General features: G+C 31.3%; 1 protein-coding gene across 2 annotated transcripts in view; it reads right to left on the reverse strand.

The window, feature by feature from the left end:
* Window positions 1–5,682: 5,682 nt before the first annotated feature.
* The window catches only part of LOC128986969 (nose resistant to fluoxetine protein 6-like), a 39,867-nt gene continuing 27,128 nt past the window's right edge, over window positions 5,683–18,421 (reverse strand). Inside the window, exons 8-13 of one of the 2 annotated variants that reach the window (XM_054407602.1) lie at window positions 13,282–13,475; window positions 12,612–12,753; window positions 9,846–10,035; window positions 8,777–8,919; window positions 7,228–7,345; window positions 5,683–5,950 (exon numbers count right to left, since the gene is read on the reverse strand). In XM_054407602.1, the coding sequence (XP_054263577.1) occupies window positions 5,835–5,950; window positions 7,228–7,345; window positions 8,777–8,919; window positions 9,846–10,035; window positions 12,612–12,753; window positions 13,282–13,475 (903 nt within the window). In that variant the 3' untranslated portion in view covers window positions 5,683–5,834. The remainder of the gene's footprint in view (window positions 5,951–7,227; window positions 7,346–8,776; window positions 8,920–9,845; window positions 10,036–12,611; window positions 12,754–13,281; window positions 13,476–18,421) is intronic. The other variant, XM_054407603.1, reaches the window with a different exon arrangement.

The raw sequence follows: 18,421 nt of genomic DNA on the forward strand, positions 1-18,421 counted from the left end.
GCGACAGTCGCAACTGTCGCTCCATGCAAAACGTACCTTAAGTATAACTAAAAAAATATCTTAAAATCAGTAGATAATTCTACCTGAGTTTATTCCTAATGTACATTAAATTCCTATGTTTTAATTTTTTTAAGAGGCTTATTTCAAAAAAACTTATACAGTAAAATTGGTCAATGGCATAGTCTCCATTTATAAGTACGAGTGTCACCCAAAAGACTGATCATTTTTGTCCGGCCAATAGATCACCTATCTACCTCTATTTAAACTTCCAATAATATCACGTACCTACCAGATACGGAAAATATCAAGTAGAGTGAATGAATGAATGAATTTATGAATTATATCTTTATTCCGACACATTATTTACAGACTTTGTACACAAATCCTATTTAAAGGAGAAAAACATAAGTGAATTTAAAAGAATAACATAAAATTAACCTTTGAATTACATCTATGTTTACAAAGCGTACATGTTTATAACGCAGCGAGCCTGTGCGTCGACTATAGTTGCGTCCAAACATAACATTATTTATCAAAAACAAAATCTAAATAAATAATTAACAGAAGATATTATGAGGTGAAAATATGATCTAAGTGGAGTTACAAGAGCAAACCATGTGAAAAAATACTAGTGGCATAATTAAGTTTAAATAAAAAATAATATAACTGTAATAGTGACAGAGATGATTCAAGACAAGATTTAAAATTCCTAGATCTTATCATCATCGAATATATTCACAATAATATATGTATAAAAAGGTTTGAGAGAAAGATTTTCTTCAAGAATTGAAGTTACCATAGTAAAAAAAAAAAAAAAAAAAATTATGTACAAGTAGGTAGATACTAATAGCCTATGTTTAGTTTTATCTCGTTAACGGTAAGTTTTGAAATTTGAATAACCTGAAAATGTTGTTGAATTTTATTTTCATTTCTTGCTGGGCACAAAGATTACCTAGTTTTTAAATTGTAAATCATAATTGAAAATGTTTTATTGTCTCAAGACATATTGGCAAAATATAACTAGCAATGTACTAGCGCTTAATATTTATAAGCTAATGAAATATAGTTAATCAATATTAAACCTTGTACTCATTATTACTGTTCTATAAAATAAAATAAACAGATTTCCCAAAAAAATTCACTGTTTTTATAGAACAGGTCTCGAATCATGTTCAGTGTAGATGACTAATTTAATCTTACATTTTTGCTATCACAGATGTTTCGGAAGAAGAGGAATCAGATAATAAAGAACAAGTGTCGGTTAAGTTTGCTGGGCAAGAGAGCGATAGAGTAAAAAAAGCAAAGGAAAAATACGGTTTTCAAAGTGTGTTGCTTCCACTTTTAAATATAACTACTTATAACTGAAAGCGGTGTTGGCTATCAACAGTTTGTAGTACAGTATTTTTTGCAGGAAAATCTTCTATAAGAAAAAAGTTGTGAGATAGATAAAATCTTATTATACTCAATATAAGTCCATATAAACGACTGTTGTCATAACCTAGTTTTGTGGTTAAAACGAGTCTCACAGTAGTTGTACTTATTTGGATTGAGTAAAAAAATACACCCTGCATATGAAACAAACGATAAAAGTAAAACAAAACATAATGTGTTTGACTTTTAAAACGTTGAAATATTTTGAAATATTTTCAACTTTGTAACGTTTTGTTAGACAAGATTTGAATATGACCATTCTGGTTTGTCATTTATCGTTGATCGTTTTTGTAAATAGGGGTTATTGCACTAAACCACATGGTTTTCAAAATACAGGAAAAACTTTTCAAACTTAAAACCCATTCAAACCCAGCGCTCAAAATTGTACTACTTTTTACCACACATTACGGGGACGATACAGTTTGGAGTCAAAAGTAACCCTTAACTTTGAATGTTGAGGTTTATGTCTAATTGCACAATACTAGTAGTAATGCTATATCATTTAAGTGTACATACTTAGATACGTGTAATACAACAGTAAAGTACGTGTAATACAACAGTAAAGAAACAAACATACAGGATGGTCAGCAAATCACACAATGATTAGCTTTTATTATAATTAGTAAATTGATTCAATGCTTTATAATGCTAAATATTTGTTTGTTGAATAACACCATACAATAATGTACACTAAATTGAATAAAAAAATATTCTTATTTTTTGTATTAATCATTATTAAATCAATAAAATAAAAGGCTGTAATGATGATGTTACGAACATAAGTACGACTACTAAAATTGTTTTACAGAACTATTTTTTATGATTACATCAAAAGCAATAGTAACGAAGAAAACACATTACCTCAGTTCATAATGACTGTTTTGTCAATTTGGCACTATGAAACATTTAATTGCTTTTACCCTACATAAACAGAAGTAAAACAATACAATGGAGATACAACTTTTATTTCCTATTGTTTTAAAACACGTTGACGTTGTTAGTAATGTTAGTTTTAGGTCTAATTGGAAAGACAGTAAAAGAAAAGTCTTGAACCAGAATAAGGTTTCTTTTATCTTCTGATAAACGTTCACAGCAATCTAGATCTCTAATCGTCCCGTCTCTCGTTAAATCTTTGTATTGTTTTATAAATCTCTTTAAAAGTAACATTTACCAGTTTATAGCATTCATCTCTTACAAACTAAAAACTCTTAACTCAGTAAATTATATTTGTTTGCACAATCAGTATGATTTCATTCTCTTGTTAATACGCGTCCATATGATTTTAGTTGGGTAATTTTGAATAGGTTAACAACCTTTTCATTCTGCAGTGTGCTTAATAACTTATTTTCTAATTAATTGCCAATAAAAAGCGATATTTACAAAATCACCTTCCATCTAGATTAGTAATTATAAAATATATTGTGTTGAAAATCAGATTAAACTTTCACACACGCGTTGTAAGTACTGTATTTAATAGATCTCAAATAAATTGAAACGCTTATGAATTAATACCATTCATCAACTATCAACAACCTAAAGTTAGACAATAGAATTTAACTTAATTTCTTTTCCAATAATTGCTTTTAAAAAATTGCGTGAGAATAAAAAAGAAACTTAATTGTATATATTACGTACCTTTTTATAGTCTTCCATCCACTAAATGTAATTAGAATGAGTAGTTTTATAGCATTATAGTTCCATTTCCAAATCTCCATTAAAGATAATTAAATTGTCTCAAACAAAAATATGCTTAGGAGTTATTTAAGCATTTGTGTGAAAAAAGTATGTTAATAGCGTGATAGATTGTGTTAAAATATTGTCAGGGTAAAACTCACGTTCTGTGCTTGTAGACCTTTCCTTCGAAAGTTGCACAATGTAACAATTACGAGCATGATAATTTTTACTAATATTAATTGGCCTTTTTAAACGTTTCTTGCGTTTAAAACTACAAAAGGGTTTCAATTAATAATAGCGAAAAGTCGAATTACTGATTACATTTTAAACCCAAAAAATGATGAATTTTTAAACTTTGTGGATGATAATTATTTTGGGACATGTTTAATTTAAAGTATGACTACTTTCGGTGCGAGAATGCGGGTTCGATCCCCAGATATCCACAACATTTGATTCGTTTGGATCACTTTCTCTATAATTATTTTTTTGTATTATTAAATCCAAAATTATCATTCAAATGTATTTACTTTAAGTTGATACAAATTAGCTCATTACATATGCTAATGGGGAATACCTAACAGTTTTTCATCGTGGCTAACTTAGTTTTAAGCCATCTATCTGAAGAAGAAACCTAGTTATAGACTCCCGTCTGCCCTTTTAAACCTTAAGTATTTCTTAATGCGGTTACTGTCTCTAAAAAGCTAGCTGTATTTCAGTCTGCCTTAGTATAGCACGATAGAAATGTGTATAACTATTTATATGATGCAAAAAACAGTAAGTAAATTTCACGTTTATTGAATGAAACTAATAAGAGGCGTTATTATTTTCATGTAAGCTATATTTATAGTTTGAAAGGTAGGGTGAAATATACTTTAAAGCATTTGTCTCATTTAAAAATCAAAGCCTTAATGTACCTAATTAAAAAGGGTACTAATAAATCATCCTATATACATGTATTAATAGGCAAGCATGTTTCCTGAAAACCTTATTTCTCAGCTCGTGTGCATCGCAAGGAAAATCTACGCATATTGTTAGAAACATATTTGACTGTAGAAGTGTACAATTCCTTTATAAATTAAAAGGCTCAAAACACAAACAAAAAAATTTATTTAAAATAAATAAAAAAATACCAAGTGCCTTATGGGTTGCCATGCTGGTGACGAAATAACAATAAAATATATACAGAAAAAAAAAATTATGGAATTCCAATCACATGTTTTATTTACAACATGGGGCGAAAATAGAAAAGTTTGTAGATTACATATTTTTGGTTGAGTTTTCGACCTCGGTGCGACCTCTACTATAACTAACACACCTCTAAAAAACCTCTAACATATTTTACTCTTAAGACGTTTTACATCATACAAACTACAGACTTTACATACTTTAGAGTAGTATGCAATAAGGAAATACCCCCGCCGCAGCAAACCTGCCGTCTAAGCGAATTTCCATTTGGCCGAATTGATTTTCAATTGATCTATTTAAATAACATTAGGTTTAACGAGTACCTAGGTTTGCTGCTACAAGGAAACTAATAAAGTAGTGTGTTTTTAGTAAAATATTGATAGCTTACTGTGAAATAAATAAATTTGCCAAATTTGATCAAAATATATCCATAAACAAGCAAACTACAACATTTTACAATATTCTCCATAAGAATAACATGGGAATTTTAAATTTACCATTTTTTAAGTTTTCTCCGTAACCAATAACCGTACAAAAACACTTTGATATACTGAATTGTTTGTTTTTTTAAGCTCTTTAAGAAGGTTTAGAGAAAAATTGGGAAATTTTGTGTTTTGAGGGTAAGAAGTGAGAAAAACCAATTTTTACCCCATAAAACCCCCCATAAAACCCTGTTCCCATGGTCCGATCATGCTGGATCGCGAACTCATTCAAGTTTATCCCGCCATACACCTTCAAACCAAATTTCATCAAAATCGGATAAAAATTACTCAAGTTATCGTGTTCACGGACACATATATATATATATAAATCTATATATATATATATATATATATACCTATATATATATATATACATATATAAAAATTTGAACGAATGGTGTTTTTGGCCTCTGGGGACAGTAAAATGAAAAAGTAAATCGGTCCCGGGCCTAAGTCTTACCATGAGACCTACGGTAATAGCTACTTCCCTATAGGGAAATTCGCTAAAAAGGGAAAATACCAAATATTAACACAGCAAACCTTTTAAAACTTGCTTAGATTATGTTTGTTATTCGAATGTCAATGTTCAAATCTATATTTTTGAAATGATATTCCTACCAACGCATCACAAATAGCAGCTGAGTAGGCCTACTAAATCGTAATAAACTTTAACAGTAGAAACATTATTTTCAAAACTTAGAGAGTAACTTATTCAATATTCGTATACGACCTTGATTTAATGCAAATTTAATAAAAAAATTCAAATGTAAAATGTTTTTTATAACATTTATTTAAACATTATTTTAGCAAGACATTATGCTTAGTATTCTAGAGTGTGTACTTGTTATTTTACTTAAATTATTATCTTTTGTTTGTTGTCCCCCCCCCCCCCCCTAATGCAATAGACTTCTTATAAACAATTATCTTATCGTAGTATCAACATTTCAGAAACAGATCTTAATTATAGTGTGTTTGTGATAAATTATTTATGCACAACTTGAGTCGCCCACAGGTAACTGTAGTTCTAAATTTACATAATCAACAAGTTAATCTAACACCGGGTTAGATTATATTTTTAATCTTGTTTGTTTCTTGTTCGTCGTGTTTACTGTTTGAGTCTTGATTCTGGTCACCGTTTCTAGCCAACTCAACGTCGTCAGGTGTATTCGTTTTATTTCCTGTAAACATTAAAAAATAACATAAAAATCATTCATAATATATGTAGTTCTTTATGGTAATGTCTTCTTTTAGTCTGTATAAAATAATACTGGATTAACAACAGCTAATCACTGTAAGACAAATAATATTATTTTGTAAGAATAAACATTCTTTTCTGGTTTTAATTTTTACAATGGCTTAATTACTTTTTCTCTCTAAACTTTCTGTCAAATACACCTAAATACTGTACAAAACTAATAATAAAAATAAAATTTCTGAATATCTTTTGCATTATGGAATTATAAAAATTAATACTAACGATAATAATTTCAATTTTTATTTTGACGTATTGAATAGACGGACGTTAACAATAATTTTAAGTTAATAAAACCGCTAAAAGTTTTGTTTCTAAAATTTTAATCCTATGAATTACAAGTCCCAGCGCTTATAACCACTATATGACCAGTTAATTATACAAAATGTCACTTCTCCATTGTTACTTGCGTTAACATGTATTAAAGGCATTGATTTGACCAATGCGGTATTTAAAGAGTGCCAAAAATAGGACGTTAATGACTATCATATTCATTGGCTGTGTAAATAAAAGGTCTAAAAAGTCTACAAATCTGATGGTCACTGGTTTGATTTCAAGTGGTATCTTTCATCGACCTAATGAATTAGTGATATTTTGACAGAAATATGGAGATCAGACAGTAAAAAGACCCGGGTTAGGACCGTTCTCTTAAATAATTTTTTTACGTAAATCAATAAAAATGCCAAAGGCAAATATACAAACAAATAATAAACAACATAATAGTAGTTAGTATTAAAAAATGCCTGCATTTGGCTAAGTGTTTTATTGATCCAACAGCTTTCCAGAACAACTGTTTTCCAGAAACAAATCCATTAAGAAAACATTTGTTGGTAAATTTATTCATAAGAGGTTTGCTAGGTGTAATTTATTTCGACTCTTAGATGACTCCTCGCACATTGTTAGTGCAAAATTAAATTAACTATTTTTCATTCCAAGGGTATTTTTGGTAAGTTACGCCTTCTACACAAAAGCCTCGAATACGCTGGAAAACCTCATCTATTATGAAATCAATTGAAAAAGGTAGTCACATATAGACAGTACTCTTTGTGTATACTATACGGCATAGTTATCACCAGTAAATGGCCTCCGAACCATGTGGTTCACAGAAGTTGGATGAATGATTATTGGTGTTTTACTTGGTGTGACACTAATAGTGTATTTTGCAAAGATCCTTTGATCGTTAACCTATAATAATTTACCAACCTTGTAAAAACCTTCTGACAACTTTCTTGTGTAACCTCTCAAGAGGTGCCTCGAAAAGCAGGTTGAGCCACAGAGCCAAAATGTAGGCAGCAGCTCCGTCCCCAGTCACCACCCAAAACTGTGAAAATTACGTTTCATGAACATAGAATCGTTACATTGTATGCAACTCTGCGTAATTTAAAGAAAATTTTAATAATTGTTAGTGTGAATCAAATTAAAATATAGAATTGTTATGGAATTGGTCTAAACATTATAGACTTAGTGCTCAAGAATACTAGCTTATCCTCTACTCATTATTGTTCTAGTGCTGCCACTAAAGTGGTTTGTGCTGTTTATAATCAAGCGATATACAGTGTGTTCCCACAAATAAGGCAGATGTCGAAACGGGACAACGATTACTCCGGAATAGTTAAGTGGAATAACTAAAAACACCTAAAATACCCCCGCCATAGCAAACCTGCAGACTTAGCGAAATTCCATTTGCCTGATTGGATTTAAACTAAATGTCTCCTTAAAAATATCACATTTATTCCCTATTTATACAGAATTAATTTAATTAGTGCTTAGGTTTGCTGCAACAGGGAGGGTAAAAATGTTTTTTAAATGTTAAATGTTAAAAGGTACTGTGGTTTAGTTATAAATTAATGTATTTTTCAAATTTTATCGAAATATGTTAATAAACAAGCAAACTACAACAGTTGACTTATTCTCCATAAGAATAACATGGGAATTTTAAAATTACAATTTTTTTGAATTTTCTCCGTAACAATTAGGCGCATAATAACGCTTCAATATACTAAATTATTTGTTTTTTAAGCTCTACAAAATGATTTTAAAAGAAATTGTGAAATTTTGTATTTTTAGGGTCAAAAATGGGAAAAACCTATTTTTACCCCATAAAACCCCCCATAAACCACCGTTCCCATAGTCCGATCACGCTGGTTCGCGAACTCGTTCAAGTTTATCCCGCCTTACACCTTCAAACCAAATTTGATCAAAATCGGACAAAAATTACTCAAGTTATCGTGCGGATGGACACACACACATATATATATATATATATATATATATATATATCTATATATAGATATATAAAAATTTGAACGAATGGTGTTTTTGGCCTCTGGGGACATCAAAATGAAAAAGTAAATCGGTCCCGGGCCTAGGTCTTACCATGAGACCTACGGTAATAGCTACTTCCCTATAGGGAAATTCGCTAAAATCAAAGGATCTAAGTACATTGCGAATTTTTCATTAAGATCAAAAGTTCCTTTGGTATAACTTAACAAAAAACTTTCATTTTACAGCACAGCATATTATTTTCAATCACGTTATTAAATTGTAGGTAAGCCCCACAAATATTTTTTCAAAATTGTTTTGCCCAAAAAGACATAAGTATTAAACATTTTAATAGAGTACTAGACACATTGGTTTCTTCAACCTATCATGAAAAGATCTCCTCTAGCAGAACATTTGCTTTTTGTGTTACCTTTTAATTCCATACACTTATTTAACAGGCGAAAAATATTGAAATAAAGTCAATAGTTACCAGTTTTGGTACCGAGAGGTACTCAGGAACTCTTGCGGATGCTGTAAGATAAATCTGGGGGATGGTGTGTACCAGGAACACACAATATGTAAGACGACCAAACGGAGTGAAGAACCTGTGTTTGACAGTGAGGTAGAACACCCCTAAAATAGTAGTTTAGTTAGTATAATGTACCCAGAGAGGAGAGGAATGCTGTATAGATAAGTAACACCTAACTCGAGACATTAATGTGAAGGCAGTTATGTTTTGATGAACAAAATGACCCTTTCTCTGACACTAACAAACAACCTGTATCTTAAAACAGGGTCAGTGCTAGTGAAGACCCTTGATAACCAAGGATAAAGAGATTAAGGGAGGATCAAATGGTAAGGCATAGCCTACGAAAAGAGTAGGATGCAATAGAAAGTCATGAACTAGACTGCACACGAGGCAGGGTAGGAATGCCAAAGTAAATCTGAATAAGAAAAGTTGGAAAGAAAGTAAGAGAAGAAGTATAAGGAAGAAATAGCTGAAGATATGAAAACACACGACCCATAAACCGAGTTCGAAGTATTTTGCCGGAGATATGCGGTTAACTAGAAGCCAATGAAGATTAGTCAATGAATACCGGTGTTTTAAGTTTTTTCCCCAGGCTTTGGAATGTTTTCAAAGTGAAGTAGCATATATTATCCACATCCTATGGCAGGATATCTATAAATAGTTCATCTGTTTGTAACTAGCTTAGAATTGGCAATTGATCGACATGATTCAATTAGTTATCAATCGATATCAAAACAAACATCTTTAAAGAAAGACATTTCACAGGCGCAGGTAGTACTGTGGTGATAAGATAGTTTAAGAGGAATGGCCTCATACCAGCAGACACACTTATCTATCACTAACACGACACCACTAAGATTCGGTGTTCGGTAAGCCCGGCTATTTGTCAACTGAATCAAAGTTTCCAGAGCTTATCATGACAGGAAAATTGAAACAATAAAATTAACTTCTACAAAAGTATATTTATATCATTTATCTAAATCCGTTTTATTTTTTTTATTTTAGCCTTCACGAACAGTGTGTTGCCTACCAAATCCAGTTGTTGCCTCTGCAACGATGTACCACGCAAGTCCCACGGCCCAGGCTGCCCTGTGTATGCCAGAGTAGAGGGACTGTTCCCAGCGGATGTAGGGCCTCGCCCTGTCGTAGCTGATCCATCCTGCAGCGATGCTGCCGAGGAGGAGGACACCGGCCATGAGAGATCCTCCTACCATCGCTCTCTAGAGACAAGCAGGAGTCTGTGTGAAAGGGATCTGTTGTGGTGGTGTTATTTAAGGGATTATAATCAACATTGAATAGAAGTATAAATGAAGATATTTCCATTACGACTCATAGCAAGTTTTCGTGACGCTTGAAAATCTGGATTCTTCCTCAGGTGTGAATGTACTAAAACATAGCTTAGTAAAAGTCCAGCCAAAGCTGAAAAATACAAAAGAACCCCTTCACAGAAAACTGAATAGTAGAAAAAAACGAGAAAAAGGTGAATCTACCAGTCATCTTGAGTGTACAACTTAAGTTGGTGGTTACTTATTGAATAACAAAAATAAGCCTTATGCAAGAATAACTTCCTCTGTATCTGAGGACTCCCTAGATTAACAGATATACAAAATTAAATCTTAAGCGTTGAACAGTTGTTTTTTACCATTTGGTTAAAAGTTGAAACTTTTAAGAGTTTAAGATATGTAGTAAGAATTTAAGTATTTAGCTATAAAATGCAAGGGGCCTCTTTCTTACAACACTCGTTTTATACACGAGTAATATACGTATTAAACAGGGTGAATAAAAAGTCAAGACCCCCCCTCTATTATTTTTCTAAGTAAATATACAGAGATATCCTTTGTTTAGGTGGTCGTGCAAAATTAGCAGGAAGGTTCATTTTATTATTTTGAAAATTTTGAGGATCTACCAAAAAAAACCACGGAATTTAGAGAGAGGATTTTGGGGGATTTTTAGAGGATTTTGGGGGCAAGTCCAAATTTTTAAATCGTAACCTCCTTCAAGCAACACTTCATCTAGAAGTGTTTAAAAACGTAAAAGAATGGTGAAATTCAGAGTTCGCTATCACGTCTCTATCCAAAATGTTGGCCCGTCAAATGTATTAAACTCTACACATTAAAAAGAGAAGAAAAAAAATTGTGTTAATTAATGTAATAGTAGACGTCATCGTCATTAAGGTTTTCGTTGACACTTCAAAATGAGGGGGTTTACATTTTCTTTGGGGTTTCATCACTTAAAGGGGTTTACATTATAAATTTTGAGGCGAGTCCAAAATACCCCATTTTTGGGGAAACTCAAATTTCCAAAATCATAAAATCAAAGTTCCTGCTATGATTGCACGTAAACCAAAAGGACATCTATGTATATTTACTTAGAAAAATATAACATTGTGAAGTCTTGTCTTTTTATTCAACATGTATAACAATCATGCACTATCTTTTACATACACAAATATTTTTAATTTAATAATACCAATTGAAAATATAATTAAATTGCTGGTTTATTTGCATTCTGGCGCAAAGAAGATAACTAAATTAACAAGCAGTGATTGGAATATCAAACGCAATGATTGATATAAGTTTGTTGGAGGGTGAAGCAAGAGACGCCAAGTTTGTGTTTGTGGCTACCAACTTGTGATTGCTGTAATGTTCAATTTAATTGGCTACCATTCAGTGAAACTCGAATTTATCTTCTTGTAACGTCATTGTTAATTATTAAATTCTAACATTGAGCAAAGAAAAAAATACTCTTATCAACACGATCATCATTAATAGGAAAAAAAAACAAATCATCCTGAATAAATTATTAAAATATGTTCTAACTGAATCTCACTTTTATAAGGGGTCGTTGCGTTGCGCATGTGTCAGAGGGATAGAAACCTACTTTGGCTGTTGTAGGACAATGTCCTCCGAAATAGCCGCGAAGTATGTGCTCCTAGCGAGCAGGAACTTCTAGAGAAGTGGTGCTGTGCTAGTCGCACAGTCGCAATAGTCATCCAGACTTGGACTTGTATCACATTAAGCACTGTAACATAAATTTCTTTCTCCGTCCTCTTAAGCCTAGGGTGGGATTGCAGCTGCGTCAGGTACGTGTATATTACCAATCGAAAGCCTGCTGTAAATACTGGTTAGGGTGATTGGTTGATTTTTACTTTCATTTTTTAATGCGTCTAGTTGTAGAGTACGATTCATTATTGCTCGGGTGGGTTGTGAATTAACTTTATTTATTTATGACAAGTACACTATTTTAGAAGAATAAATTGTGGTGAAATATAGAAATTTGAGATGGGGATGCAACAAAAGCATTTTTTATCCAAGGTGGATACAGTTTGAGTCCTCTAATAGCTATGCTAGTTACTAAGTTTATTACTTAGGACCAAGGACTGGTTAGTAGTGTCTGGCATTAAAAGCTACTGACTTTTCTCACAATCCAGTCGATGAACTGCTGATTTTATATAATTTTAGTTTTAAACTAAAAGAATTCTTAATATCTATCTAACCTACTTAATGGAAGTAACATTTGAGATGATTAATCCTTATGTTCTTGCACTACTTTATGTGGTATATTTTCTACTACAAGGTTATTATTTGCTTATTTTGCCAGGATTAAAAGTTAAATTATTAAAAGCAGCTCGGTCCCGTTACAAAGTTATTGATTTTTCTCGTGGTGGTAGTGAGTACCTGCATGATAGTATGGCTAATTCAAAGTGATTTAAGTCTGAAAGTAAAAAATCATTGAAAACATGTTTGGCACCATAATCAGGAGAGAAAAGAAAAGAGGGAACTTGAAAAACAATTACCTGTGAGAATTTAAAGTTTCTTCGGTTGAGCTGTAAGTAGATGTAAGCAGCAATAATACCAACGAGATACGGACCAGCTCTTGTGTGACTAGGGATGTAGAGGTCTCTGTAGTGTTGCTCTGACATCGGGTCTTGCATGAGGCTAGTACAAGACATTATCCGATAATTTTTACATAAAAGGGCATCATCCTTTTATAGTCAAATCCTCTAATAATACCTATGATTTTTAAAGTGGTTTTATCACGTCAAATATATCAAAATTGAAAGAATAAAGCAGAAAACAGAACTTTAAACACTAGTACAATCTAAAAGTAGCCCCAAGAACTATCTCTTTTTTATAAAATATGTGACAGCCGGTCCATATCGATGGAATGTTAAATTTGGTATCCGAAAGTAAAGCTGTACACAGTATTTTTTTTTACATTTTCAAGGGGATTAGAAGTATTTCGATTAAAAATGGCATTCAATCTTACAAAACTATATTATACTATATTATTACTATAACTATATTATTACACTTTGTAATCGAATCACAAAGATAATTTATAAATCCATACCAGTTGTTAATGCTGTTTCGGGACTAGTAAAATTGTTTGTATTGTAGAAATATTACAAATACTGAATAAATAAGTGAAATATGTTTAATGAAAGTTGCCTCATTGGATCTTACCTGAAGTAATGTAGCACGGCACCATAGTAGCTGTTGTAGTAGGTAATTGCTGCTGGGATGACGATTGAAGTGGCCAAACTTAGCCCCAGAAGTGCCTTCCCTAACTTGGGCCATCTCCAGAGTATATATACCAACACAGAGCCTATCATGAAGAAGTGCATATCACACGCTAGATACCACGACTGTACCATACACTGCAACAAACATATTACAATACTCTCAATGCCAATACTCTAAAAAGGATTTAACATACACAGTGACTTATTGTTATTTAAGTCGGCAAATGAACGGATAGTTTTATGATCAAAACAGTACAAAACGTGACGCAAACAGTTTAATTTATTCAATTAATAGTATATTTTATAATTAGTACTGCAAGGGACATTTTCCAGTACCCACTCAATTTTCATGTGTAAGGTAAAGCCGAGCGATTGGAATGATTTGAATCAGTTGCTAGAAAATCTCTTAAGGTACAAGTTATGAATGATTCTTTCATCATAACGCAAAACTCATACACAGAATAACATACACCAGTAAAATTAAAAATATTAAAATTCCTAATTAACATTATTTTAGTAAAAAAAGAAAAGTAAAAGCTTGTTGCATAAGTAAATAAAAGTGTGCAAACTATAAATTTAAATTCATGGCTAGGTTAATTAATTGTACAGTAGACTCGTGCTAGTGGCTGAAACGGCAAAACTAGCTAATACATATTTTCTGTTCATATTTCTATTGCTAATCAGCCAAAACAGTTTTTTTTTATTAACAGGAACAAATTTTAAACAAACATGAAACAAGTCGTGGGCATGTAAAGGATGTAAACTCACCTTATAATATTCATTTAGGCTAGGCCTACTCTCTATAAATGTTTAAAGTTAATAAGTTAACAAAGATATGGATTACAAAAGGTGTTTTATTTAAACAAATGAACAATTAACATGCAATGAGAAAAGGCTTGACGTTATAATGAAAGGATTGACAATGGTGTATGGGGTTGAAATTAAATTGAAATAAAAGATATATTTGAATAATAACTTGAAGGTTCAAATAATTTAGATGTGATATATCTCAGGGTAGGGTTTCGTGCTGGCTTGAATGCTAATAATTGATAAATTTAATAGTGTCCAAATAGGCCTAATTAAAGTGTTAAACTTACGCAATCTCAACAATGGAAAATCTAATTTTGGTGTTGTCCAAAAGGTAAGTCCAATTAGTACAAAATTTAAAAGAGTTTAAAGAAAAGGTTATACTTAATTTTGAAGATAATGATTGAGTTGAGTCCTCTTGAGGTTTAGGCTACTGTGATATAACTTGAAACTGGTCTTCTTGATGAATGAATTTGATTTAAGTAAAATTTTGACTCCTTCTTCTAACAACTTCAACTTCTCAATGGCTTCCTTCTCTCTCAATTTCAATGTTCACATCACTCATTGTTGAACACATTGGATCACTTTCACTGCTTCTTAAATTTTGATTCCTTAAGGACTAATTTTGAAATGATATTATAAGAAATTTTGATGTATTGCAATTCTCTTACATATTTAATAAATGATTAGGTTGTGGGTTTTGTAAAAAATATAGGCTATGAATGAATATTATTAATGATTAATTATATTAATGAAATTATATAAATTAGGAAAATGAATATTAGGACAGTCTTTCTGAGGAGTGATTATTAGGTGTATGAATAGAAGTTAACATTACAAAAAAACTTAATACTAAATAATGAATGAAATGAAATGAAATATTACAAGGACTGATTAAGAGCAAAGAGAAGTGTATGTAGAAAAAAATCAGCTGATCGTTTTTTCCTTTCTCTAAATTAGTGCTTGAGAAAAACAGCTGTTATCAACTATAGCAACTTTCTATTATGAATAAAAAACATTTTTATATAAATGTATTAAAGTGTACATTAATGCTATCGTTTGCCAAACGAAGAGCAAATCTAAACTGAAGCAACACAAAGACGCTGCAGCTGCTGTGATTGCAGACATCAGATGAACACTTTGTGCAACTTCTGCGGGAGATGATGTTTTGTGAAGCGTTGTCTGCTTCAAACCTTTGATGTACTTATATCAACTATTACAAGACATGAAACAACCCCATCTACGATTTAGGAAATTAATAATAGTACGCCAAACTAATCATATTTTGGTTTAATATAAATAAATCTTTACCTACTATCAAGAAGGCCTGCGTTTAATTTGAACAACATACAAATATAAAAGTGACATTTATAAATCAACAATCTACTATGGGAGAACTTAACAGCCTGCTGACAATTATAGGGGAATGTTTTTTAACTAATTTAAATTTAATCTGTCCGGATTATAGATCTTAAATATCGTTGTTTATCTTGTATTTTGACAATCTCATTTTTTCAAAGAATTCACAGATATAATAAAACTGACAGAATATTTCAAAACATAGTTAATGCATATAGTAGATAAAATTATTTAAATAATGTTTAGAACAATTAAGAGTCAATACAGTACGAATATTCATTAAGGGACCCCTGTATTTCGCTTTGAAACAATTCCACTCTACTACATCATGTATTACAATTACGTATTTCAAAGTACAAAACTTTGCCTCAATGATTAATCACGTGTCTGTGATACTGTGAAACACTTGATGTAAATGCGAGGTGTTGGTGAAGTTATCAAGTTTGACTAATACCCTTGTAAACTATTTGGCCAAAGTTGCAAACAGGACTTGACAAGATATCACTTCAGTTCAGTGCGTTCATTCAACAAAGACTGTAAGCTTTTGTTTAAAAGTAAATTGTAATAATTAAGTAAGTTCCTGAGCTACGGTCATTCAATACTTCATATTTACGTTGACTACGGATGATCGCACTTTTGAATTTCGTAAGGTAAAAAAACTCAAAATAGTCTCTCGAAATTGAGACCACAATAGTATATTTCATAACAAGAGTCGAAAGTGATGTATTACAGACTTATGATAATGTTAAAAGTGCAAAATTTGTGAAGCAGTGTAAATATGATCGAGAATATGTGATGAACCACTTTCACTTGTGTTTGAACGACACTTTTTGTTACACTATCTTTTTCTTTATTACGGCAAGCAACATTTCGAAACTAATATTATTTTTTAGAATAGGTAGGATAGTAAACATTACTTTTGCATAGTAAACATTCTTTTTGTGTAGTAAACAATGTAATAATGCATTTTCGATGGTTATAAACATGTAACGAAAACAGATGATTTCACAATAGTGTAAATGAAATAGTTTTAGTTATGACAGGTATATAAAAATAAAAACAGGAAGACACAACAAGACCTTAAAAGAATAAGAACGGAAGAAAAAACGTATGCAATACTAATTTTTGTTATACAATATATTTGTCTTGCAGTTCCTATAACGCATAAATAATAAGTAAAATTATGTTTTTGTATACACAGGTCCGACTTTACGATGCAGTTTCAAAAATTAGCAAATTCTGACCTTAATGAAATTGTTTTACAAATTAGCATGAAATTTCACAAACATAATCAACCAAAATCTGACATAGGCCTAATTGATTGTTTGTGTTTAGGTTCACGCGCAACAACAGGTTTAAAAGCTAATTTGTTGTATCAATGGCCAAATGGAATGACGAATCAACACTGCACCAGCTGATCGATTAAGCAGTGTTACTAACTTGTTTTCAAGCATGCCGGTACTGTATTACGTGCCTAATTCAATCACCCATTTTGTGTTGTTCCATGGTGGAAGGAAAAACATAGGTGCGCTATCCCCGTCACATTCTGACGTCATCCAGATTGCAAACGCTATTTCACCATTTATAAAAAAATATAAATACAATAACAATCAAATCAAAACAAATATATACTTATTGGCAATACAATCAGGGTGATTTTTTTTGCAATCTGGGTGATTTTAGCATATGACGGGAATAGCACACATATGTTTTTCTTTACTTCCATTATGAAACAACACAAAATGGGTGATTGAATTAGGCAAGGTTTTTCCTTCCTCCATGGTATTGTTAAGTTGCAATACTGGAGTGCGACAAAGTAAGTAAATGCAGGAATCAGCTACTTTGAGTGCTATAATCAGTGAAACAAATCCCGCTTTGTCAGGTAATTGTAGGAAAAAATATCCTCAATTAAATATTATAATCACATATCTTAGTACATAGCTACGGCTATCGATAATCTTATTTAGTTTTCAATAATAATCTTACTGTACAATAATTATTAACTGTAAGTGTGCCCCTAGTAAATCTTTCAGTTTCTTTTTTGTCATATTATGTTCCCAAACATTCCTCACAAAATTGGGATACAATAAGCTACTGGAAATTTCTCATGTTCAGAAAATTTGACTCGTTTAACGAACTAATTTAGAATTAACCATGAATAAAAGGTCTACTTCATAATACAGACTACGACTAGTTTCTTATGACAAGATTCCTCTGAAATGACTCTACTTAAAATTTACAAGAGTAGACAATGAAACCGTCAGATAAATAGCACGAACATCAAAATAATGTAAAACAACAAAACGGAATGCAAATATGAAATGCTAGAAAGCAGTAAAACATTCTACGACGAATAAATATTCATATCATCGCATGAATGCCGATAATGCTGGTTTCCAACTGGAGACGTTTCAAAACGCTTTCTTTGTTTGCTTGTAAAATATTCCTTCATTTTTTGTATATATTCTGCTTCGCTAATTTTCAATGTATTAATAAAGGGTGTCTTTCTGAAAATATGTAATAAATATAATAATAAATAAGTGATAAATATTATAATAAATAAGTAGTATGATATGAAATACTATTTTATACAACCTTAAGAATATCTATTGTTATTGGTTTAACCTTAAATACATAAATAGTGCTATAATGTCATATAACAATGTATCTTAAGAACAATAAGAACAAATATATGAGAGCACTTACCTTAAACATTAATTTGAATTATATGCAATATTTGTATTTGTATAATTTGTAAAATTCCGTATGCACACAAAAAGCATTTTAGAAGTTAATTTATACATTACAGATCAAGAAATAGCGAAGGAATAATTTGATAATCTTAAATCTTAACTTCGAATAGAGAATTAAAATGTTAAAAGAAGGAGACTAAAGTTAGAAAGTACAAATTAGAA

This window comes from Macrosteles quadrilineatus, unplaced genomic scaffold, assembly GCF_028750875.1.
Source record: "Macrosteles quadrilineatus isolate MER2022 unplaced genomic scaffold, UCM_ALF_1.0 Scaffold_2__2_contigs__length_208266976, whole genome shotgun sequence".
Classification (NCBI taxonomy): Eukaryota; Metazoa; Arthropoda; class Insecta; order Hemiptera; family Cicadellidae; genus Macrosteles; species Macrosteles quadrilineatus.